Genomic DNA, 25,649 nt, shown 5'->3' with positions numbered 1-25,649 from the left:
CCAACCAGGCCTCTAGGCCAAGAGTGAGGCAGCGGGGAGTGGGGGTGAAGCCCCTTGGTGCTTCTGAACCCCAAATCAGGCAGAGTCAGCACCACCTGCGAACCCAGGTGCTGTGGCCTGTCCACACGGGGCCTTCCTTCCTGGGACGGCGCCCAGCAGGCTGCTCGCAGCTGGGGGGCTCGCCTGCCCTCCACAGTGAGCGACAGGCAGCAGGCAGGGGGTGGCAAAGGAAGAGGGCAAACGGCTTGGGTTTTATAAAGTCAAGGACATTTATTTCCTGAGGTCATGACACAGGAAGTCGACTCCCAGCCACAGGTGTGGTGCTGTCGGAGATGAAGGTCAGCGTGCTGACGGGCATGCTGGGTGGACCAGGATTACCTTGGTTTAGTGTTTGCGACGGCAGAGGCCTGTCCCAGAACAGATCTTGAACACACTGGGCGCCGACGGGCTGGAGAGGCGGCCGCTGGGGGCCGGGCCACGCCAGGCTTCACTGCGAGACCTCGGGGAGGGAGAGCGCCAACAACGGCGGAGGGGCCAGCCGCTGGGCCAGATCGAGGCTGACCGTCGTGTGGTTCAGCTCAGCAGGCTGGAGAGCGTTCTGCTGCTTGATCATTATCGTTTGGGGCCCCACGGGAGGGTCTTGGGGGCCACCTGAGCCCCGAAGCTGGGGAACTCCTCAGAGCTGCTCATATCGGGGGCCTGTGGAGAGGACATGGCCTCAGCAGGGCGAGCAGCTGCTGGGACAGCGGCCACCCTAGGACTGGGCCTGCAGCCCATCTGTGAGCCCTACCCCTGCACCCATGACTGACCTTCTCACTGGAGGCAGAGGTCCAGGGAGCGTCCCGCACCACAAAGCCTTTGGACGGAGCCTTGGACTCCTCGTGTGCGGGGGGCTTCATGTACACCTGGAGCGCCTCACTGTCCACCACGTCTGCCAGCTGCGGGAGCAGATGGGGCAGGGACAGAGCTCAGGCCCGACCCACGGCATGCCCATCAGCCTTCTCCAGGCACACTACCCACCCGCTCACCCCTGCACCTGCCCAAGCATGGCTCCGCTGTCACCCCAGCTCTCACTCACACCCCCTGCACATACAACCCCACTGCCACCCCAGTTCACACACCCCCTGCACCTGCACACACGACCCCGCTGTCACCTCAGCTCACTCACACCTCCTGCACCTGCATACACGACCCGCTGCCACCCCAGCTCTCACACACAACCCCTGCACCTGCACACACAGCTTGCTGCCACCTTAGTTCTTTCACACACATACACACACATACACATACACACACATACACATACACACACACACACACACACAGAGCTTTGCGGCCACCTCAGTTCTCACAGCCAGGCATTAGCCAGTCAGAACCGGGTCTCAGCACAGCTGGCTGCCTCACGGCCTCCAGGAAGCCTGCGCCCAGCACTCACATATTCCTCCTCCAGGTTGAGGATGTGGTCGATGGCTTCTTCCACGTTCTCAGGCAGCCCTGTCACAGTGACACAGTTGGGGTCTGGGGCTCCACTCTGCGGGAAACGGATGTCCACCTGGACACAACACTCAGGGTCAGCTGAAGGGGTCAGAACAAGGGCTCTGGGCAACACACCACCACCACAGGTCTGTGAGGACAAGGGCTGGGCACGTGCTGTGTGCATCGCAAGCCCAGCTCCAGTCTCCTGGGCGGGGAAGCCGCTGGGGAACCTGCCCCTCTTTCCCTGCTAGTGGTCCATTGTCTGCACTGACCAGCAGTGCCAGGCGTGGCATTCGCCTGCAGCCTATGGGAGGCTGGCCTCCCTCTTGGCTTTGTACAGCTGCCAGCTGCTATGGTGTGGGTACGGTATGCTCCAGGGTTCTCGTGCTGGACGCTTGGTCCCGCGTGGCAGTGAGAGTGGGGCGTGGTGGAGGGTGAGTGGCTGCAAACAGCAAGGCCCACTGCCTCACCCATGTACTTCCCTCAGGAGGCGACAGCCACGGGGCCTCACCAGGGCGGGCACTTTTCTACCAAGTGCCTGCCTCAGGTGTGTCACAGAAAAGGACACGGACAAAGGTGGCGAGTCCCCGGTGAGTGTGGGGACTCTCACCTTGAACTCATCCATGATCTTGCGGATGGCTTTGCCACGCGCGCCGATGATGCGGGCATGGACGCGGTGGTCCAGGGGGACATCCTCGGAAACCATCTGCTCAAGTTCGCCCACAATTTTCAAGATAGCGTCCCGGGCAGCTTCAGTATTTTTTTCGTACCCTGTGATGGTGATTTGGTCCTGGGGCTGGAAGAAGCGAGTACAGTCAGGGAGGAGGTGTAGGCCTACTGGGGGCCCAAGGACCAGCCCAGAGGAGAAAGCAGGAGCTGGCATCACCAAGGGGCTGACTTGGCAGTGACAGGTTAACAACGACCACACAGCGCCCGTCTCATCCCAAACATCGGCAAGAGACAGGTGAGTTTCAGCCTGGAAGAGACAGCACCCACTGGGACAAGGGGACACTGCAGACGTGGGCTGGGGCTTCAAGGCGGCTGGGACAAGGGGACATCGCAGACGTGGGCTGGGGCTTCAAGGCAGCTGGGACAAGGGGACATTGCAGACGTGGGCTGGGGCTTCAAGGCGGCTGGGACAAGGGGACATCGCAGACGTGGGCTGGGGCTTCAAGGCGGCTGGGACAAGGGGACATCGCAGACGTGGGCTGGGGATTCAAGGCGGCTGGAGTTGCGGAGGCGGCAGTGGGGGCGGGGGGGGGACGCCTCTGGTTCCCAGAGTCTCAGCAGGAGATCGGCATGCCACCACCTGTGGCTGCCACTCATTCACTCCCGTCGGCTCGGACCTCCTAGTCTCACACAGTGGACGCCACCTGGACTGCAGGAGCAGAGCAGACAGCTCACAGGATGCAGAAGGAAACGCACAGCCTCCGTGCAGCAGGAAGCTGCATCCGCAGGACTGAATTCCTCGCAGGGGACTAACAGAACTTGTGTCCATGAAGACAGCCTCCCCGGGCACTGCTGGACCCGACCATGTCTGCAGGGGAGCACAGTTCTCCCAGAACAAGCTGTGTGTGAATAACTGGAGGGGCAGGCATGTGGTGCTGCAGCAAGGTCACAGCTGGGGACACGCACGGCCCCTGCTGGAGAGCCTGGGTTCAAGTCTCAGCTCCATCACATCTGATCCAGCTCCTTGCTGATGTGTGCTCTGGGAGGCCCTGCCACTCACACGAGACACCTGTATTGAGGTCCAGGCTCCTGGCTTCGGCCTGGCTCAGCCCTGTATGCGTGGGCATTTGGGGAATGAACCAACAGATCTAAGATCAGTCTCTCTCTGCCTTTCAAATAAAAATGAAAATAACTAAATAAAAATTACAAGAAAAAGAAAAAAGGTGTGGTTTCTTCCCTTCTTGGTTCATTAGAATACCAATGAAAACAGTCAAATGTTAAATAGTGATTTAAGACTAAAGTTTAGAGCAAGCACTTAACATAATGTTTAAGATGGCAGCCAAGCGGCCGGCGCTGTGGCGTACTGGGATAAGCCTCCACCTGTGGTGCTGGCATCACATATGGGTGGCCGGTTCTAGTCCCGGCTGCTCTACTTCTGATCCAGCTCTCTGCTGTGCCCTGGGAAAGCAGCAGCAGATGCCCCAAGTCCTAGGGACCCTGCACCCACGTGGGAGACCTGGCTTTGGATGAGCCCAGCTCCAGCCGTTATAGTCACTTGGGAGAGTGAACCAGTGGATGAAGACTTCTCTGTCTCTCCCTCTCTCTTTAACTCTTAAGCAAATAAAATCTAAAAAAGCCAGTTAAAACACAGGTGTCTCACGTTGGACAGCCCGGGTGTGGTTCCTGGCTGCAGCTGCCTGCAAAAGGCAGATCCTGGCTCAGTGACGCTGCAGTGAGTGGGATCTTGTCACCCACACAGGAGGCCTGGATTATGGTCCTGGTCTCTCTCAAAACAAAAAACCAAAACCCTTCTAGTGAAAACCAGAGTGCTGGTATAAACTGCCAGAAACACAAGAGGCAGCCAGAAAGTAACACACAGGGAGGAGGCAGAGCAGGTTTTCTGAGCTGTGTTTCTCAAAGACTGCAAAGCCGGGAGGCCACTGCCGGCAGTGGGAGCGAGGGGTGCTCTACTGGGCTTCAGGACTGTGGCCACTGAAGCTGGGCTGGGACAGTCAGAGCCAGAAGAGAGGGGCGGGGGGTACCACCTGGGAGAGGGGGCTGTAATCAGAGCTGGCAGAGGGGGGCTGGGAGTACTGGGAGGGCTGGTCTGACCATGCATGTGCACGAACCAGCCAGAAAGAGACAGACCCAGGGTGTGAGGTGGGAGAGGCTGGCACTGCGATACGGGGACAACAGGTGGAGTTTTCCTGGTCCCTCTGAAAGTGCAGCAGTGTTTACCCTCTGCTGGCATCTCCTCCAGGGGCTGAGATGTAAGATACAGGCTGTCTCATGCCCACTCACCTCCTAGGATCCCTTGGAGCATTGTCAAGGGGACCCTGGTGACAGGTGACAAGTGTCACCTGGCAGGTGCACAGCTCAAGAAAGACCCAGCTGAAGCCCTGGCTCACCTGCCAGGAGTGACCAAGAGGCACAGAGAAAACTTGCCCAAGGCCTGGATGACACATGGCACAGAGAAGGCCTCAACCACCCCGTTGCACAGCCTAGCCTCGGGGACCTGCCACTCTGAAGTCAGCTCCGGCACCCCTGGGCAGGTCACGGATGGCCCTTCTGAACCGGACGGCTGTTCTTACCTGGGTGCCGTCATCCTTGTCAGGAAACTGGATGTTCACATCATGCTCCAAGCGGATCTGCGTGATCACGGCCCCCTTTCTCCCAATAATTTTGGGATGATATTTGGGATCTACAGTGATGCTCAGCTTAAAGCTCCTTAAGGCCTACAAGCGAAACGAGGGAGCGTGAGGCAGGCGGCTAGCACCCATGCTGACCATGCACTCAACGCCTCCTGGGTCCCAGAGCAAGACACCCAACTCGCTGCTGACCCATGGTTCTGCCCCGTTCACCTCCAAGCACCCACTCGAGTACACTTGATCACGCCACAGACGTATCAGTCAGTCTTCCTGCTGAGGACGGAGGTCAGAGCCACGTGCAGGAGGGCACGCTGGGCGCGCGCAGTGCGAGCCCTCGAGCTGGCTGCCTGGCACGTGTGAGTTAAGTCCTGCGTTCTCCAGGGCTGAGGCACAGCACCAGGGTCTGGACGTCCCCGGCTGGGGCCGGAGCTCAGCCCTGGCTGGAGAGGGGAGTGCAGAGCCTGCGAGGTACTGCAGGTTCCCGAGTGCTGCCCCGTGCCCAGGCTCTTCACATGCAACAGAAAACCAGGGGTCCCTCGGCGAAGTCACTCACCCGCTCCAGAACACCCCCTCCTCACTGCCAGAGAGGAAGCGGGCCCCAACCCTCCCAACCATGGGAGGCCACAGCCACCTGTGCTTGTGTTGCAGATGAGCACAAAGCCTGGCCTGAGGCCTGTGCTGGGCCTCCCGGCCTGCCTGTCCCAGATGGTCAGAGGAAGCTGAAGTAGCGTCCTTCCTAGCTTGGGGTTAAGAGAACTCGCACGTGAACACGGGAGTCCGGCTCACTCCACCACAAGCCCTCTGTACCCCAACTGCACCTCCTCGGTATTACCTCCAGCCACCCCACTCAGCTGGGCTGCTGGAGTCTTCAAGAACCCCCAAGCAGCGTTAAGTGCACCCAAGGCCGAGGGCCAGGGCTCTGAAGGGGGTCTCCTGGAGGGCAGCCCCCGCACTCACGCGGTCCTCCTGCTCGGCCTGCAGCTCCTTCACCCGCTCCAGGAGCCCCGCCTTGGCCCGGTCTAGGTTTGCGGCAAGGCCAGTGATGGCGATGATGTCAGACTGCAGCTCAGGTGCCGGAACGTGGATGTTCACCTGTGTGGAGACAGCAGCGCTCATGTTGCCGTGACCCAGGACATGGTCACAGGCTGGGCACCCAGAGGGAAGACAAATGACAGTCACGCACCATGGAGACCTGGGGAGCATTCAAGTTAGAGCAGAGTAGGGGGTATTAATGTCACTCAGAGCAGGGGACATCGGTGTCACTCAGAGGAGGTGACACCAGTGTCAGAGCAGGGGAGGCAGAGTGACGGGCTGGCAAGAACGCCGGGCCCGGGAGCAGGCCACGGGCACCAGACCGACGACCGTCGAGCAGAACCCACTCCCGACCACAGTTCCAGGTTAAGTCTACCTCAAACTCGTCCATCATCTTGCGGATCCCGCTGCCCTTCTGCCCAATGATGTAGCGATGGAGGTCAAAGGGTACCTCTACTTCGATGGTGACAGGAACCAGTGCCTGGGGAAGACGGTTGTGCTCAGGCCCTGTGTGCAGTCCTGTGACCCTGCAGGCTCACAGGGGAAGGGCCCTGAAGAGAATGACCGTGTATTTCTAGAACCTTCTGTCTGCATGTCTGGCTGACGACACCACCCGGACTTTTTAAATCATGAAGAATCAAAAAGCAACAGGAACTGGGCTTTGGTCTTGCTGGGAGAGACTCAGCCCTCCACGTCAGACTCTCGTATCGCGGCAGGCCCCAGACACCCCTGACTCCTGGCACAATGCTGACTTGCGTCACCAGGCACTCTCCCGCTCTGACACACACGGTTTGCCTGTCACTCGTCTCTCCAGGACAACAGACTGCGCTCAGCGACCCCTCTGCAGGAGGTCCTCTGAGCTGTGTGCTCACACTGAAATGCTGAGGCCCACCGACTGCTGATGGACGGGCAGCTACCCAGCCCCAGGGAGGGCACAGAGGGCCCAACCCACCTCTAGGGCTTCCTTGGCCGCCTCACACTTCTCCTTCCGGCCGGAGATGGTGATGATGTCGCACCTCCGCGGAGAGCCAGGCTCTGCCTCCCTGGTGTCTCTCCCCTCCCCAGACTCTTCACCGTTCTCCTGGACGGCTGGCTCCATGCTGTGAACTAGGGAGAAAGGGCAAGTAACTCTGTGGCGCCTGTCACTGGCAGAAGTCAACATATGTTTGCTGCCTACTGTGTACCAGGCAGGGAGGGGAGTAAGACCCTCATCCTTCACCCGGAAAACCAGCCACCAGCAGCCCCGGTGGGACAGCTGCCAGGTGCCTGAGGGAGAGCAGGGCAGGCTGCGACACGTGGTGGTCCAGGAGGGGAGAGGCCAGGATGAGGAAGGAGCCACGTCCGCAGCACAGGGAAACAGTGGGAGGGGCTCCTGCGGGCACGACAGCCAGCACTGGAATGAAAACCAACTCCTGGGCAGCACTCAGCCGTGGAGGAGGACTGACGCCAGGGTCCACAGGAGCGGCGAGTGCGTACACACGACAGCCCCAAGCCATCGTGCCGTGCACTGGCTGGGACCTAGCAGGACTGAGTGTGAGCAGTGTGCCATGGTCAGGGAGAGCACGTGGTCCCCAGGAAACACCCACACACGCAGAAATTACAGCCACGTGTGCGAGGGGAAGGTGCACCTTCATGCTGTGCTGTGTAATGTGCAGGTATGAAATGCCATCACGACCTAAGTGGGTGCAGTGCCACCTCGTGAGACTGGATCTCTGTGACAAGGGACAGCAGCTCCCCCAGGAAACCCACCAGACACCTGCACAATGCCCTCAGGCCGGTCACTAACCACAGCCACCTGACCTCGCAGACATGGCCTCAGGGACATGGGGTGAGGAGTGAGGAGGCCGCTCTGCCAGGGCTGGGGAGGCTCCTCGGGGCAGGCACAAGGTACGCCGAGAAACAGCACACTGCACTCAGCACTCCTGCAGCCAAGACGTCGCAGGCTCCTTCCTCTGCTGTGGCCTGGCCACCCACATGCGGCTGCCCCCTACTAGCTGCGCACATGCGCACACATACACACAGCCCCCCCCAGCACCCTCCAAACACGCACAGCATGAACACCATGTGTATATATACAGCAGCCTCCACACACGTGTGCACAAACACAGCACCTTGTCTTCCTGTGACAGCACCCATCTTTTAGAGACCAGCAGTTCTGGGATACGCGGCGGGCGTCCAGCCAAGTGTGGTCACTGGGAGCGGGGAGAGCAGTCTGCCCACCCCAGTCTCCTTTGCACAGAGGCAGCAGGGACCCACCTGGGTTCTCCTCTCTATCAGGGAACTTAATTTGAACGTTGTAATCCCGAGTGATCTGTTGGATTCTGGAGCCCTTGGGGCCCATGACAGCCCGGTGGAACTTCTGGGGTATGGCACACTCGAGTGTCACCTGGGCCTCCTGAGCGCACAGGGAAGAAGAAGAGCAAAGTTGCATCCTGGGGTCGGCTTCTGCCCTCCCTCCCTCCCTCCCATCAGGGCGTGCACCACCATGCCACAGCTGAGGGGGACGCTGGGCTCAGGTGCACGGGGCGGGGCGGGGCGGGTCAGGGAGGTGCGACTGCAGGGGCACTTGCTGAGGCCAGAATCTGCCTACAGACGCAGGAGGACGGACCCTCACCCTGCGGCAGCTTCAGGGCAAGGAACAGAGGAAGCCCCCAGGCTGCTTTAGAGAAAGCAACACACCTCGACACCTCTCCAGGGGACTCCCACCCCACCCTACCGTCAGAGAGGGCCACAGCCCAGGACCCCTGGACACCTACCAGGTCCTCAATGATCTCCTGGATGCGCCTCTTGGCCGCCTCCACGCAGTCCTTGGCGCCCTTGAGGGTGACTTTGTCGCTCTGCGTGCCGGAGCGCGGGAAGCTGACCATCACCCCGCCGTACTCTTCAGCTATCTCCCGCAGGACCTGGCCTCTGCGGATGACGAAGTGGCGGTGGTGCCTGGGGTCCACCAGCATGTGCTCTTCCACCACGTTGTCCAGGCTCTCGATCAGCGCCTCCAGCTCCTTCTGAGCCTCCCGCACGGCATCCTCCTTCCCGATGATGGTGATCAGGTCCTGGTCCTTGTCCTCGGCCGCAGGGAAGATGATGCGGGCTCCAGTGCTGTCACGCACCTTGCGGATTTTGCCACCACCTTTGCCAATGAGGAACTTGTGGTATTCCGGCTTGGCGCGGATGTCAACCGTGAAGCTCTTTGTTTGCTGCAAAAACGAATCCTGTGGCTGTTGGCAGCTGGCCTGGCACCAGCCGGCTGGGCCACAGAGCAGGAGAGGCACCTACACCTCTCCCCAGGCAGGGAGGGGGTGCAGGAGGGTGCCAGGATGCTGAAGCTCACACAGACCAAGCCTGGCCCTGCCTGAACCTCTGCAAGCTACTCTTTTTTTTCCCCTTTTTTTTGACAGGTAGAGTTATAGACAGTGGGAGAGAGAGACAGAGAGAAAGGTGTTCCTTCCAAATGGCCACTACAGCTGGCGCTGTGCTGATCCGAAACCAGGAGCCAGGTACCTCCTCCCAGTCTCCCATGTGGGTTCAGGGGCCCAAACATTTGGGCCATCCTCCCTCCACTGCCCTCCCGGGCCACAGCATAGAGCTGGACTGGAAGAGGGGCAGCCGCGACTAGAACCCAGCGCCCATATGAGACGCGGCACCACAGGCCAAGGATTAGCCAAGTGAGCCACGGAGCCAGCCCCTTTTTTTCCCTTTTAAAGACCAGGAGTCAGCAGCTCCATCCTGGTCTGCAGTGTGAGTGGCAGGGGACCAAGCATGCGGGCCACCATCCGTTGGCTTCTCAGGTGCAGTAGCAGAGCTGGATCGGAAGTGAAGCAGTGGTGGCTTTACCTGCTCCACTTGACACCAGCCCCTCCAGGCTACTCTTGATCTGCTCAGATGTGCTGGAGGGCGGGGTGCAAGGGCCAGGGCCCCGGCCTGGGACTTCCAGACCACTCATGCAGCTGCTCCTCCCCGTCCTCTCTTCCTCCCGAGTGCTGCAGGTCATCGCCGGCGAGAAAGGGGCAGCTCAGAGACAGACAAGCCAACCACGCTCACAGTCGGGGCAGAAAGCCCTCAGCTCCCCCGAGAGCACGAGGCCCTTGATGACACCAAGGCCCAGGCAAGGATTGGATGCTGCAACCCCACGAAGAACGCAGCGGGCCAGGCTGCTCCCGAGACGCCTGGCTCTTCTGGACCTGGGCCCTGGTTCCCAGGCGGGAGGACAGAGGACAAGTGTCTGCCAGTGCAACACGAAGCACCTGGGTCCTCAGTGCCGGATTCACCAAGCCGCTGGTCTTCACAGTACAGACAGCGACAGTTTGGAGAAGATACCACAGAGCCTAGAAATGCAAGGGTGGGGCCAGCGCCGTGGCTCACGTGGTTAATCCTCTGCCTGCGGCGCCAGATTCCATATGGGTGCCGGGTTCTAGTCCCGGTTGCTCCTCTTCCAGTCCAGCTATCTGTGGCCCGGGAAGGCAGTGGAGGATGGCCCAAGTGCTTGGGGCCCTGTACCCACATGGGAGACCAGGAGGAAGCACCTGTCACCTGGCTCCTGGCTTCGGATCGGTGTAGCTCTGGCCGTAGTGGCCATCTGGGGGTTGAACCAACAGAAGGAAGACCCTTCTCTCTGTCTCTTTCTCACTGTCTAACTCTGTCAAATTAAAAAAAAAAAAAAAAAAAGAAAGAAAGAAAAAGAAAGAAATGCAAGGGTGGCCAAGACTGCCAACATCACACACTCTCGAGGAGAGCAGACACTGAGAGTCTGGGCCCTCCCACCTGCACCCCATGTGACAGCAGACAGGGGCTCTGCTCACAGGTGATGTGACTCTTACAGACGCAGCTACCACAGCCAGCAGGCACCTCCGTGCAGCGCACTCTCACCAAGCAAGGCCAGCTTACAAAACCCAATGGGACCAACATGAAACACCAGTGAAGACTTGAAGGCCTAAATCACTGAGATCTTTAGGTTAGCTCAGAATAAAAATCCAAGAACTGACAGAGCCAGAAGGTGCAGAGAGGTGCGGGAGCTGAGCAGCCAAGGTGGTCTCCGCGTGCGGAAGACACAGCCAGAGGACGCCCCACGCTCCGCTTCCGTGGCTCTGCAAAGCGAGCCCCACAGAGCCTGCGGGGTTCTGGGGTGGACAGACACAAACAGACTCCAGGGCGTTTTGACAACGGAATCCAGCAACGCAGTGCAGAATTCTGACTGCAGTGGCGGCCACAGAAGGGCTCATCTTGCTGTCAGTCACACTTTACTCCCCCTGCCCCCAGTTTCCCTCACGTGGCACCTGGACCGTGAAAGGCCCTTCTGTCATGGAAAGCCAACGTCACATTAAAAAAAAAAAGTCAGTCCCTGAAGTGCCCCAAAGGACTCTGGATTTCCCGCCATGAGAAGAGCCCAGGCTTCCCAGCAGACACTCCTAACCAGCCCTCCTCCCCCCCGCTAGGGCCAGGGGCTCACCTTCTCCTCGGCCAGGTGCAGCAGCTGCTTCCTGGCCTTCTCTACGTCTGAGGAAGGGCCCCTGATGACAACCGTGTCGCTGCCAGAGCCTTCCACGGGGAAGTGGATGTGGACACCACCGCACTCCTCCATGATGGAGCGGATCAGGCGGCCCTTAGTGCCGATGAGGGAGTTGTGCAGCTTGGCCGGGATGGAGACTTCCACCTCGGCTATGTTGGCCTGAAACCAGACAGACGGGAAGAAGGGAGTCACATCAGTGTGGCAAGAACGGGCCAGAGAAACAGCGCCGACACAGCCGGGAAGAACGGGGCGCTTCCTCAGGCAGCTCTGGGGAAACTTCCTATCACAGCAAAGATTCTGCGTCCAACCAACAGGGACTAAACTCACGGCCTACTGGAAACAGCAAGTAAACACGAGAGCCCAAGGGTTGCCACGCCCCTGCGCAGCACAGAGAGCAAGGAGACGGCTGGCAGCCGGGGCCCAGGGACGATGACAGGAAGCGGTGTCCGTGCTTAGCAGCTGGGAGGGACACCAGACACCAGACAGTGCTCAAGAGGCTCTCGCCTCAGGGATGGGAAATACCTGCTCTGATCCCGTCTATTAACCTCGGAAGTCAGAGCCTCATTTATCTGAAAGGCAGAATGACACACAGCAGTCAGGTCTTCTGTGTGTCGGGTCACTCTCCACATGGCTGCAACAGCCAGGGTGAAGCCAGGCCTCCCCCGGGGGCCATCTTCCGCTGCCCTCCCAGGAGTGTTGGCAGGGAGCTGCTTCAGAAGCAGAGCAGCTAGGACATGAACCGGCGCTCTGATTCAGCTTAACCAGTGGTGCCACAACACTGGGCTGGGAGCAAACTTTCAGAGTGACTTGACAAAGCTCAAAACTGTCGACGGAATGCACAAACAGCTAAACAAAGCAAATACCCCCGCCAGACACGCATGCAGAGCAACACACTGTGAGTGGAGGAACACGGGCTGTGGCCTAGAAGACCCAGGGGCAGGGGCAGGGGCCACAGCCCGGCCACGTGGACGAGCACCGAATGAGACTGTCTTTTTAACCATGTGGCAAAGGAAAAGACCGAACGTGCTAACGCTGAGGAGAGAACCCTCTCAGATACCACAGGAAACCACCGAATTCACAGAAACCCGAGGGAAAACACCCCCGCCCCATTCTAATCAGAGAGCCACCGGGAAAGGCAGGACAGCCTGTACCCCAGAACTGGCGTGACCAGAAAACACAAAGCAACAGCAACCCGAATCTCCCCAGCGTGATGAGAAGACATCCAAGAAGCTCAGGAAGAAAACGACACAGATGCACAAGCTGCGGGCAGTGGGAGCCTCGGTCCTGGTGGAAGCAGCAACCTGGACAACCACCTGCGGCAGACGAGGGGAAAGCTTGGAACCTGCCCCGGCTCTAACTCCAGCTTCCTGCTATCATGAACCTGGGAGGCAGAGGCCAGTGCTCAAGTAATTGTGTTCCTGTCACCTACGCAGGAGAAATGAATTGAGTTCCTGGCTCCTTAGGCCTCAGCCCAGTCTTGGCTGCCGTGGAAATTTTGGGAGTAAACCAGGAGTGGGAGCTCTGTGTATATCTCCCTTTCTCTCTTTCAGATAAACAAAATACAAGTAAGAAATAAAAAAAGAAGCAAAGGAGCCAGTGCTATGGCACAGCAGGTAAAGCTACTACTTGGGGTGCCAGCATCCCACATGGGTGTTGGTTCAAGTGCCAGCTGCTCCACTTCTGATCCAGCTCCCTGCTAACGTGCTTGGGAAAACAGCAGAGGATGGCCCAAATGCTCAGGCCCCTGCTCCCTTGTGGGAGACCTGGATGAAGCTCCTGGCTCTTGCCTGGCCCAGCCCTGGCCCTGGCCCAGGAGTGAACCAGTGGAGGAAGACCTTTCTCTCTGTGTCTCCCTTTCCCTCTCTCTCCCTGAAACTCTGCCTTTCAAATATATAAAATAAATCTTTACAAAAAAGAAAAATTAAAGAAGCTTCTAGACATTTAAATACAAAGCAGAATTAACCAGCAGCAGACACACCTTCTGGACAGAGCAGAACTGGAAATACAGATCTGCGGAAGGAGCGAAGTGCTCTGGAGATGCTCAATTCACAGATTATTTTGCTAAGGGTCTAATTAAAAAAAAAAAATAACAAAAGTGATAAAAGAATATTCCCCACAGGGTCTAAAACACATCAAAGATAAAAAGTGTGGCCAACAGCACGGAGGGAGGGGAAGGGGCACACTGTTTCAGGCTGGAGACAGCGTCAAGCGGCAGAGGGACGCTTCCTGAGCAACAGAAAAAAGAGGATGAAACATTTTCAACTCGAAAGCAAAGCACAGAAAGAGCGAAGAGAGAACTAAGTAGATGCGACAAACAGAAAGCCAAGAGCAACATGGCAGACCCAGGAGCTGGCCTGGGAGGGGAGGGGCGCAGAACTTCTGTCTGAAGACGGATGAGGTGGTGGCTGCCATGGACTTCGAACACACTCACTGCCACCAATGCACATGGAGAAGAGCCAAGATGGGAGGTGCTATTACCTGTATCTCACCACAATGAAAAAATGTGACCAAGTCAATCTGATCACATTTGTTACATATCTGTGTAATAAGCAGAACTAGGGGACACGTAACAGAATACAAACACAAATCAGTTAGATGCAAGCATCCATGCACAAGGCAGAGACGCAACTTAAAGTCAAGCTTCTGAACATCAGAAAAAGGGAGATTTCGGAGCAAGGAGTACTTGCAGGGGCCAAGGCTCATTTCACGATGACACGTGTCACACACGCCACACCAGTACAGGCAGGAATTCAATGAGTGAAACAGGAAACCCCTTGAAGGCCACTACTGACCAAGCACGCACAGAGACGAGCAGTCCACGTGCAGGCGGACGCAGCTCGGACAGAGCGCACACCACCACGTGCTGCCTTGCGTGCAGGCTAGAGCACAAAGGTCCCAAGGTGTCTGCCGTGGGAACAAATCCACGGAGCACACACGTCAGTCAGGCGCAGCCTACTGCATGGTCACTTCTTACGAACCAAGGGCAACACCAAGCACCTTCACAGATGCTGATTTCCACGGGGCATAAAATTGAGCAGAAAGATGACGAACGCACAACGCCCACGTGACTGCCACGGGGTCACTTTGTGTGCCGCGCTGGCTGGGAGACCCCTGATTACCAGGTCTTTCTGGATGGACAGGATCCGACTGCGGGCAGCTTCACAGTTGGCACGCTTGCCCGTGATGACGATGGTCTCGGAGTTGCTGTTCTCTGCGGGAAGGTCAATCTTGGTGTTGCTCTCCTCGCGAATCTACAGGGGAAGATGCGGATGAGGAGCTAACCAGAGTCTCCCACAACTGAGACCCCAGGAGCACGGGCTGGAGCGATCTGCACCCAACAGGCGCAGGGCTTGCAAGGACAGCCCCGACTCAGGGACAAGCTGGTCACCTTCTTGATGTTTGCACCTCCTTTGCCAATGATGTTCTTGTGGAACTGCTTGAAGATCGGAACAGAAATCGAATAGCTGTTTTCCACCTTGAAGACAAACAGGAAGCCACGATGAGCAGCCCGAGCCGCTCCGTCCCCGAGGGCAGTGCATTCACAGCCGTGGCCCATCACCAGGGCAACAGCTGACTGACCGCGCACGTCTAACCTGAAGCAGTCAAGTCTGGCTAGGCCAAGGGGAGGCACGCAGGAGCAGGTCACAGTGCCAGGAGACCCTCCCACCTCCTCAGGGCACTCAGCAACCACACTGAGGCCCCATGAGCAACCGTGCAAACATGCAGCGACTGGTGGCCTCCCTGCTAATCACTCTTCCACACGGTCAAGCCTTTATCCATTTCAGCTTTTTAGAAAATAATGTCAACAAATGACTCCATTCCACTCGTGTTCTCTCCCTCCTCACTGGATGGACAGACCCTCTAGGGACCTAAAGACCCAAAAGGCAGCAAGGTGCCCTGCCGTGGGGAAGGCGGAAGCTCCAGCTAAACCTCGCCAACACTGTTTCCGGACAAGCACTGCCACTCCGAAGCTGGGACAGCAGCCGCCCCGCCCGCCACAAGGCCCGGAGCGTCTCCCCACCAGATCCGCCACCATCTTCTGCATGTACTTGGTGCACTTCTCCACCTCGTTCTTGGGCCCTCTGAGTTGAACGATGTCACTTTTTTGTGCTGGGTCTGGAAAGTTGATGATAACCTAGAACGAGTCACCAGGAGGCCACACCCATCACCGGGAAGGACTGGATCCAGAACACTGCACTTTCCCGAGTGAGGGCACCTCCAGAGGGGCCGTGGCATGTGTTTGGGAGAGCTTTACCTCTGGGAATTTGTCACGAATTTCACGGATCCGCTCTCCCTTCTGCCCAATGATTGTGCGATGAAATCTCTGCTCAATGATTAGATCCTTGGTTCGCTCATTTTCCTACAAATATAATTAAGGTAGATGTTATCGTCATCCCCAGCCCCTTCCCTGCCTGGGAAAGCCCAGATGCCATCCAGCAGCAAGTGAGAGGCCTGGTGCACCTTGCAAGCACCCCCAAGAGCTACAGGTCCCCAGGCCATCCAAGAGTGTCCCTCACAGCACATCTGCTCTCTGCGGTCATGTGATGCTTCCCATGGAACTGACCCTTCAATCAACAGTGCTGTCTTGGTAGCGGCAATTAGCAACCTACCCAGCTCTTCTGTTCTGACAAGAACTAGAGGTGAGCTTGCCTTTTTTTTTTTTTTTTTAAAGATTTATTTATTTATTTCAAAGTCAGAGTTACACAGAGAGAAGAGAGGCACAGAGAGAGAGGGAGAGAGAGAGAGAGAGAGAGAGATGTCTTCCATCCGATGGTTTACTCCCCAGATGGCTGCAATGGCCGGAGCTGTGCCGATCTGAAGCCAGGAGCTACGAGTTTCTTCTAGGTCTCCCACGTGGGGGCTGAAGGACTTTGGGCCATCTTCTACTGCTTTCCCAGGCCACAGCAGAGAGCTGGATTGGAAGTGGAGCAGACAGGTCTCGAACCCGTGCTCATATGGGATGCCGGTGCTTTGCTTCAGGCCAGGGCATTAACCTGTTGTGCCAAAGCACTGGCCCCAAGCTCGCTCTTCTACCGAGAGGCAAAACACTCTGCTCACAGGTAGAGATCCCTCCTGAACACAAGGTATGCCCCAACTACCTTCCCTGTGTGACCATGTGGCACAGCAGGGAAAACCACGATGTGCAATGTCAGTGTCCTCTGCTTCCGATCCAGCTCCCTGCTTAGGGCCTGGGAAAAAGCACCAGAAGACGGCCCAAGTGTTTGGGGCCCTGCACCTGCGTGGGAGACCCAGAGGAAGCTCCTGGCTCTGGCCTGGCTCAGTGCTGATCACTGTAGCCATCAGGAGAGTGAACTAGTAGATGGACGCGCATGCGTTCTCTCTCTCCATGACTCCTTTAAATAAATAAACAAAATCTTAAAAAAGAAAAGAACAGACTGTTTCAGCACAGGGCACGGAATCCACCTGCAGATTTCATTAAGATGACAGAAGTGACACAGAACAGTGCCAGGGGCTAAGGGGAGCACGGCCGGCTGACCAGACTGCAACAGGACTCCAGGCCACAGTGGCATCTGGGTGACAGAGAGGGTTCAGCACAAGATACAGCAAGGCCCATGTACGGGTTCATCAGGACGTGCTTGGCCCACATGCTGCGCTGACCCAGAACCCTGGGCCCTGCTCCTCACCTCGCCATTTTTATTTCTTTATTTAATTGAGAGGCAAAGAGACACGAGACAGCAGAGCTCCCATCTGCGGGTTCACTCCCCAGAAACCCACAGTGGCAATGGTTGGGCCATGTTTAAGCTCGTAACTGGGAACCCAATCCAGGTCTCCACAGGGTGTCAGCAACGCCATCACTGAGTAGCCAGCGCTGCCTTCAAGGGCCAACACCAGCAAGAGGCTGGAGTCAGGTTCCAGAGGTGGCCGTGACAGCTTGACCACTGTGCTGAAGGCCTGTCCGCCTACCCCACTTCTGCCTGTGCAGGCTGTGTAAAGGTGCCCCAGGAGTCCTGTGCACCACGGTGGAGACTTGCTGGCACCTGGTGCAGTGAGGTGTGGGGACACCCCGGGCAGGAGGTGCTTCCACCTAACCCTAACTCCACCCCCAGGCATGAGGGATTCCCACGCCTAGCCACACAGAAGAACCAACTGAGGAGCGACTAAGAATCCAGAGACATCCATCACAATCTCGGGAGCTGGTCCTTGGGCATCTGGGACCCCCCCCCCCGCCCCCGCAGCACTGTGCTGCACCAGTACCACGTGGGGGGCCCTGCTGGGGAGCAAGGATGAGGAAGCAAGTCCAGCAGCATGGGCGTCGGGGACTCGACGCTGCCGTGTGCCTGCCTGGTGGGCCCCGCACTCCAGCAGGCTCACCATGCGAGAGGCAAGCTCCAGCAGCTCCCGCTTAGCCTGCTGCACGCCCTGCGGGTCTCCCTCAATGCGGATCAGGTTGCTCTTCTCACTGTCGGGAGGGATGCGCACGGACACCTTGTACTGGTCTTTGATTCTGTTAACTTAGAGACACAAGAGGAAACACACTTCGCACACATGCACAGTCGAGCAGGACAGGGCTGGAGCCCAGAGTAACCTCGCTGGTCTCCCGTGGTCTGCGCTAAGAACCAGCTCTGACCCTCACCAGGCCCAGGCTTGAGAGCACTACCATGGGGTACTACCCATAGCTTCAGGTAATGACACCTGGGCCACCCAGCGTCTCAGAGCACCGGGAAGTTCCAAGGTGCCGGCGCCTTCTGGAGCTCCTCAAGTGAAGACAACACACAAATGAGAGCTGACTGCAGCCTCACAGCCTTCAGGCCCCCGGGGGCCCCTGCTCTGGACAGATGCAGGGCTCCCAGCTCCCAACTCTGGAGGAGCCTCAGCACCAGGAACGAGGCAGGCGTTTTGCCCACTGTGGTGCAGGGGCCAGGCACTGGCTCAGAAGAGGGCACTGCTCTGCCACAGGTGTGCAGGGGCTCAGTAGCCCCCAAGAGCAGAGAACAGGGATCCTCACCAGGACCACACTTGTGACTGAGAAACAAAACCACAAAACCAAGTTTCTGGCATGAGCCTGCTTCAAGCAGCGTGCAGAAATGAGCACTGGGCCAAGTCCCTTGGTGCCAGAGTCTCATCCCTGCCACCTAAAATACCCACAGCACACAGGAGTGACACACCACACAGGCCACAGGTGGGCATACATGTCACTCACCCTTGATGGGAAGGGACTGCTCAGCTGCCAGACACAGGGCAGGCTCCCACAGCCTTTGTCGGGTGAGCAATGCGGGGACAGGGTGCTCCCCGGGCGTGAAGCTGCCTTGAGTAGGGAGGCACTGTGGGGTGTGGGTGAAGCCCAACACCTGGGCAAAGTGTGCTTCTGACACCCCTGCAAGCTCAAGTCCCACCCACTGACCCAGAATCGAACGCTGAGAGGGGCCTCACTGGGCCAAGCCTGGAGATGTCCCACTCGCCGGCAAGCTGCACATCAAGGAAGGAGGCTGCCCCGGGGGTCCCAGCAGGGCCCACCAGGCTGACTCAGTTCACCTATACGCCAAACAGCTTTAGCCAACTGTGGTCCCAGGTGGAGGGATTCCCGTGCCCCGCCCAGCCCCACTCACTGTTGGCCCCGCTCTTGCCAATGAGGTGCCTGTGGAACTTGTGGTCGATGCTGATCTCCACATAGTCCATCCGGTTGACCTGGAGGAGGAGCACAAGGCAGTCAGAAGGCAAGCGCTTTGTCCTCGGCCAGCAGCCAGAGCCCGAATCCAGCAGACACACTGTGCCTCCTATTCTTCAGGATGTCCCTCGGGGCCCCCAGGAAGATCCCTCCTTTAAAATAAAGTTGTGGGGTCGGCACTGTGGTGCAGCGGGTTAACTCCCCGGCCTAAAGCGCCGGCATCCCATATGGGCGCTGGTTTGAGACCCAGCTGCTCCACTCTCTGCTATAGCCTGGGAAAGCAGTAGAAGATGGCCAAAAGCCCTTGGGCCCCTACACCGCGTGGGAGACCTGGAAGAAGCTCCTGACTCCTGGTTTTGGACTGGTGCAGCTCCGGCCACTGCGGCCAATTGGGGAGTGAACCAGCGGAAGGAAGCCCTCTCTTTCTGCCTCTCCTCTATGTAACTCTTTCAAATAAATAAATAAATAAATCTTAAAAAAAAAAAAAAGTTGTGGCAGAACCACTTGGCACCTACCCAGTCACCCCTCTGCATCTCAGCACCCACTCACTCACAAAGGACCTGTTGGACCCATGTCCACCTGTCCCCACCTCTCCCAGGCAAACACAGGCTCCAGGGCTCCGTACCAAATCTTTGACCATGCCTTCGATCTGCTCCTGGGCCACGCTGACATCCTCCGTGGGGCCTTCCAGAGTGATCTTGTCCTCCCCTTCCGTGAACTCAATGTGAACCTAACACCAGAACAAGAGGAGACCTGGAGAGCACCGTGGCACAGCTGCAGCAGCCCTGGGCTCTCTCCTGGGGGCAGCAGCTTCAGAAACACCCGTGGGGAGCAGGGTCACATCCACAGAGACCACCATGGAAAGGGGCTGTGCCCGGAAGACCCCTCTCTCCACTGCAATGCTGTGGTCTGAGAATCTTCCTGTTACCAAGGACTGCAAAGGCCCCAACCCCTAACTCAGAACAGTCGGGTCCCACTACCGCTCACGTGGCTACCGTCCTGTTTACCTGAGGAAGGCCTGAGAGAGCGAGCAAGCGAGAGGGAAGGAGGAGGGACAGAGAGGAGAGAGCGAGCGTGCAGGGGACGGCTGTCTCAAGTGTAGAGTGAGTCACTCTTACAACATTCCTGCGTCTGTCCACATGAGGTCAGGAGCTCAGCTCCATGGAGCAATTCTATCTGTGTGAACCAGGCGTTAAGATGGAAAAAGTAAAATGAACAAAAAGAAAATTGGAAACTAAGTCTAAAGAAAAAAAATAAATACTCTGGGGGGTTCTATGGTATCTCCTTCCCATCTGCATTTCCCTGGAACTATGGCTGCCTCCGGCTGGGTCAGCAAGAGGACCTTCAGGGAGCACTCCCCTCAAAGCACACGCAACACACAGCACACGCAGCGTCTGCACGCGAGCCCCACGCTCCCCACCACAGCACACACAGCGTCTGCACGCGAGCCCCACGCTCCCCACCACAGCACACACAGTGTCTGCACACGAGCCGCACGCTCCCCACCACAGCACACATGACATCTACACGTGAGCTTCACTCTTCCCACCACGGCACACGTGGCATCTACATGTAAGCCCCACACTCCCCTCAAGAGCACACGCAACACACAGCACACGCGGCAGCCTGCACGCGAGCCCCACGCTCCCCACCACAGCACACACAGTGTCTGCACGCGAGCCCCATGCTCCCCACCACAGCACACGCGGCAGCCTGCACGCGAGCCCCACGCTCCCCACCACAGCACACACAGCGTCTGCACGCGAGCCCCACGCTCCCCACCACAGCACACGCGGCAGCCTGCACGCGAGCCCCACGCTCCCCACCACAGCACACGCGGCAGCCTGCACGCGAGCCCCACGCTCCCCACCACAGCACACGCGGCAGCCTGCACGCGAGCCCCACGCTCCCCACCACAGCACACGCGGCAGCCTGCACGCGAGCGTCATGAGCCACAGTCACTGGGTGATGTGTCTCTTAAGTACTGATTCAACCCGGTAGCACACGGCCTCTCTGGTTAGACTCCTCACTCAGCCCAGGAAGCTGGCGCAGCAGGCCGGTCTGCGGAGGGCACCGTGAGTCCTCACCTTTGGCATCTGCTGAGTAATCTTGGCCAGGTTCTGCCCTTTCTTGCCAATGATGAAACGGTGAAGCCAGGAAGGGGCAGAGACAGAGGAGACCGTGAAGCTGTTGGCCTACGACAGAAAGAACAAACCCGCTGAGGGTGGCACTTCAGGCAGCCCAAGGCAGCAGCAGACTGCTCTGTACAGGGGCAGGTATCCTAAACCCGGGCCCCTCTCCCCACACTCGGCCCAGGACAGCTTCCACGGGGGCGGTCACCTTGGCATACACTTCTGTCAGCGCCTGCCCCAACTTCTCAGGCTCGCCGCGAAGAATCACCGTCTCGGAGACGCTGTCTGAAGGGGGGATCTCGACAGAAACTCCAGTTCTCTCCAGGATCTCCTGCAGCGAGTTGCCCTTCGGGCCGATGACGTACTTGTGCTGCGACTTTTTTACCTCCACCGCGATGGTTGTGGTCTTCTTTTTCTAAGCAACAGGAGTGGAGGTGGCGCTCAGCCTAGGTCTGGGGTGCTGTCACCCCACATTGGAGGGCCTGGGTTTGAGTCTTGGCTCCTCCCCCGATTCCAGCTTTCTGCTGGTGCACACCCTGGGAGGCAGCAGGTGGTGGCTCTAGTTGTTTGGGTCCCTGCCACCCGCATGGGAGCCCTGGATTGAATTCCCTGCTCCTGGAGTCAGCTGGGCCTGGCCTTGGCCACTGTAGGCATTTGGGGAGTGAACCAGGAAATGGTTCTCTGTCTCTCTCTGCCTCTCAAAGAAGTAAAAACTAATGGCTAAGGGCAGTCTCGGGAAAGCACAGTGGGTGGCACATCACTGCCAGTGGAGGGGGTGTGAGCCGCAGAGGACCCACCCACGTGCTGACCCCCAGCAGGTGAGGCTCACGACCAGATGGGGTCCTAGAGACTCCCCTTTGCAGGACATCAGTCTCATCACCCCGAGTTGGGCACCTTCAACCTGGAGATCTGAAAACACCAAGTCTTTCCCACAAGTTAAGGAATGAGTTCCAGATCTGCAGGATGCCCAAGTGGAGCTAACACATCAGGCAATGCTGGGAAGAGCTCCGAGCTGAGCCCTCACCCTGGGCCCGGGCTCCCAAGTGCAGAGCTGGGCCTTCAGCCCTTCCCCAAGCCAACCTGTGTCCACTGCTGCCAAGACACCTGCCTCCTACAAGCTGCCCACCTTTTCCTCATAAATCTTCCGGATGCGAGCCACAGCTTGGGCCAACTGCTCCTTCTCCCCAGTGAAGACAATCTCGGAGCGGTTGACGCTGGGTGGAGGGATGTTGATGCGTGTGCCCGTCTCCTGCATGATCTCGCCCACCAGTCTGTTGTAGGGCCCGGCAATGAAGGGGTGAAAGGCCTTTTCCACCTCCAGCCTCTCCACTGCGCGCTTGTCCTGGGAAGGGAAGGCAGGGCTGAGGCACGGCCTAGAGCTCTTCGCGCACACAGGGCTGGCCCAGGTGAGGATCTGGGCCGAGCAGGTGGGCATTCGTGTGGATCTCACCTGCTCGGCAGAGATGAGCAGGACTTCATGGCGGGCCTTCTCAATGCCCTCTTTGGTGCCAGTGATCTTGATCTGATTGCTGGGGTCATCAGGGCGTGGGATCTGGATTTTGGTTGCAGTTTTTAGCTCCAGGTCTTGCAATTTCTCTCCATTTTTGCCAATAACAAAGCGATGGTGTTCTTTAGGGATGGTAACGGTTGCTGAGGCCTAGAACGAGAGAACAGAAGAAAACACAAGCCCCTGAGATTCTGGAAAAGCCTGCCTTCCCACAGCACTGCCTGCAGCACCGCCCACGCGTTTCTGCCTGAACCTCAGGCTCGTGTCGGGACACAGGGACAGTGTGAGCTTCAAGAGGACACTGGGAGGCCTGCCCAGAACCAGAGTAAGGGACGCTCCAGTGGGTCACAGGGTCACACTGCTACTCACCACCACCACTCAGGGAGGCACAGAAAACCAAGCAGCCCCAAAGGCTGCCCAGACGAGGTGTACGAATGCACCTCCAGAGACCATGGGAAACTATGGTTTATTAAATTCTTGCTGTTTGTGACAGAGGGAAAAAAAATGACAATCAAGAAGCTGATGGCCTCAATTTATGAAAAAACCACCCAGTTAAAAGACACATTTCCAGTAGGAAAAGGAAAGGACCCAGCTCCACACAAGCCCTGAAGAAGGCGGAAAAGGTGCATTTGCAGTGAGAACACGCAAAGCAGATGTTTGGCCTAGAGTTAAGGTGCCTGGGTCCCACATCACAGTGTCCAGGTTCCATTCTCAGCTCTGATTCCTGACTCCTGACTCCAGCTTCCTGCCAGAGAGCACCCTGGGAGACAGCAGGTGATGGCTCAAGAAATTAGACTTCTGCCACACCTGTGGGAAGCCTGGATTAAGCTCCTGGCTCTGGCCCCTTGACCATCACTGACTTCTGGGGAGTGAACCAGTGGATGGGAGCTCGCTGTCCATCTGTCTGTCTCTGGATAGGTGTATGTCCTCTCAGCCACTCAAGTGAGAAAAATTTATAAGAAGAGTAAAGCAGAGGGGCCGGTGCTGTGGTGCAGTGGGTTAATGCCCTGGCCTGAAGCACCAGCATCCCATATGAGCACTGGTTCGAGTCCCAGCTGCTCCACTTCCAATCCAGCTCTCTGTTATGACCTGGGAAAGCAGTAGAAGATGCCCCAAGTCCTTGGGCCCCTGCACCCATGTGGGAGACCCGGAGGAAGCTCCTGGCTCCTGGCTCCTGGCTTCGGATTGGCACATCTCTGGCTGTTGTGGCCAATCGGGGATGGAAGACCTCTCTACCCCTCTCTCTCTCTCTCTCTCTCTGCCTCTCTAGTCTCTCTCCGTATAACTCAAACTTTCAAATAAATAAATAAATCTTAAAAAAAAACCAAAAAACCAAAAAAACAAACAAACAAAAAAAACAAAGAGAAAAGCAGAGAATGTCCCGTAACAGACAAAAGATGGCGGAAATCAACAGGTCAACTTTGCCAAGGCTAATTTTTAAAAATTAATAAAATTTTGAACAAGAAGTTGATCATAAAGTTTTCATGGGCTAACAAACAAGAAAATAACAGACAGGAGAGACCCAAAAAGGGATGACATGGAGTAGTGGAGTAGAAGGGTAGAGGAGGAGAGGAGGGGAGGGGAGGAGGAGAGAGGCAGGGAGGGGAGGAAGGGAGAGGCAGGGAGAGGAGAAGAGGGGGAGGAGAGGGGAGGAGGGGAGAGGCAGGGAAGGGAGGGGGAGGAGAGGAACAGAGGTGCCATCAGCAGGAACAGGCGTGAGAACATGGAACCACTGCCATGAGGCAGGCAGGCAGACACACACCAGTGGTCAGCAGCCAGAAGCCAGCCACAGGCACAGAGATGCAAGGCCGGCAGCACACCAATGGGGCTGACACATGGAGGTGGGGACGGGATCAGAGCCTTGACCCACTGTGACAGCACCAGAGGAAAACACCAACCAACTTCCTAAAACAGAAGTGGGAAAAAACTGACAATGACCCAACACAATAAAAAAAAAAAAAAAAAAAAAAAAAAAAATCAGAGACGCTACATAAGAGTAAACTTTCACAAAAATCAAATCAAATGAAAAGTTGGGAAACGTATTTCTAACTTTTACGGTGGCTTTTTTTAACAAGTCCTAGTCGTTATACTGAACTCCTGAAAATTGAGCAAGATGAACAACTTGATAAAAAGATGGGCAAAAGAACACTCAGTTCACAGAGAAAATTACTGGCCTCATGCTGAGAAACACAACCTTCTTTATCAGAAAAATGCAAATTAGAAGTGTATTCAGGGGCCGGCGCCGCGGCTCACTAGGCTAATCCTCCGCCTTGCAGCGCCGGCACACCGGGTTCTAGTCCCGGTCGGGGCGCCGGATCCTGTCCCGGTTGCCCCTCTTCCAGGCCAGCTCTCTGCTGTGGCCCGGGAGTGCAGTGGAGGATGGCCCAAGTGCTTGGGCCCTGCACCCCATGGGAGACCAGGGAAAGCACCTGGCTCCTGGCTTCGGATCAGTGCAGTGCGCCGGTTGCGGCGGCCATTGGAGGGTGAACCAACGGCAAAAGGAAGACCTTTCTCTCTGTCTCTCTCACTGTCCACTCTGCCTGTCAAAAAAAAAAAAAAAAAAAAAAAAAAAAAAAAAAAAAAAAAAGGAAGTATATTCAGCTCCATCTGCGTGCTGAAGAACCCAACAATGCGCCTGGCTCCTGCACACCACGGATGCGAGCAGGCAATGCGTCACTCCTCCAGAGGGGAGTATGGCTACAGCCAAGTCACACATGCTCACCTGCTCAGCCGGCAGGGCACATGCCCTCACTGTGCCATGATTACAACAGAAGGTTCTGGTAGCTGCCCAGATGCCCACCAACCAACTCCCCCAGAGACAAAGGGGATGTGCAGGGGGCGGAGCAGCTCTCACAGCAAGCCGTCTCTGGTTCAAGAATGGGGGACAGGGGCAGAGAGGACCCCGGGTGTGGGGGCGGGGGAGAGGGGACCCCGGGAGGCGGGGCAGCATGAGCAGAGGAGACCCTGGGTGTGGGGGTACAGGCAGCAAGGGCGCAGCTCCGAGTGCCCCTTTCCTTGCAGCTCCGACTTCACCACCACACAAATGTTGGCA

At 57.4% G+C, this 25,649-nt stretch overlaps 1 protein-coding gene across 9 annotated transcripts in view; it reads right to left on the bottom strand.

Annotated features, from left to right (window-relative positions):
* Positions 1–245: 245 nt before the first annotated feature.
* The window catches only part of HDLBP (high density lipoprotein binding protein), a 75,093-nt gene continuing 49,689 nt past the window's right edge, over positions 246–25,649 (bottom strand). For all 9 annotated transcript variants that reach the window (XM_008252172.4, XM_070069918.1, XM_002723593.5 and 6 more), the window contains 22 exons: positions 22,541–22,747; positions 22,217–22,432; positions 21,299–21,505; positions 21,046–21,153; positions 19,584–19,688; positions 18,900–18,978; positions 17,665–17,804; positions 15,587–15,691; positions 15,353–15,466; positions 14,720–14,806; positions 14,451–14,582; positions 11,272–11,490; positions 8,582–9,022; positions 8,082–8,220; positions 6,778–6,932; positions 6,202–6,306; positions 5,751–5,885; positions 4,737–4,880; positions 2,087–2,272; positions 1,436–1,552; positions 810–938; positions 246–699 (listed from right to left, as the gene is read on the bottom strand). In XM_008252172.4, coding sequence (XP_008250394.1) covers positions 613–699; positions 810–938; positions 1,436–1,552; positions 2,087–2,272; positions 4,737–4,880; positions 5,751–5,885; positions 6,202–6,306; positions 6,778–6,932; positions 8,082–8,220; positions 8,582–9,022; positions 11,272–11,490; positions 14,451–14,582; positions 14,720–14,806; positions 15,353–15,466; positions 15,587–15,691; positions 17,665–17,804; positions 18,900–18,978; positions 19,584–19,688; positions 21,046–21,153; positions 21,299–21,505; positions 22,217–22,432; positions 22,541–22,747 — 3,357 coding nt within the window. In that variant the 3' untranslated portion in view covers positions 246–612. The remainder of the gene's footprint in view (positions 700–809; positions 939–1,435; positions 1,553–2,086; positions 2,273–4,736; positions 4,881–5,750; positions 5,886–6,201; positions 6,307–6,777; positions 6,933–8,081; positions 8,221–8,581; positions 9,023–11,271; positions 11,491–14,450; positions 14,583–14,719; positions 14,807–15,352; positions 15,467–15,586; positions 15,692–17,664; positions 17,805–18,899; positions 18,979–19,583; positions 19,689–21,045; positions 21,154–21,298; positions 21,506–22,216; positions 22,433–22,540; positions 22,748–25,649) is intronic.

Source organism: Oryctolagus cuniculus, chromosome 3 (genome assembly GCF_964237555.1).
Source record: "Oryctolagus cuniculus chromosome 3, mOryCun1.1, whole genome shotgun sequence".
NCBI classification, from domain to species: Eukaryota; Metazoa; Chordata; class Mammalia; order Lagomorpha; family Leporidae; genus Oryctolagus; species Oryctolagus cuniculus.
The sequence above is the reverse complement of the archived record's forward strand: the minus strand, read 5'-3'. Positions and strand labels throughout refer to the sequence as shown.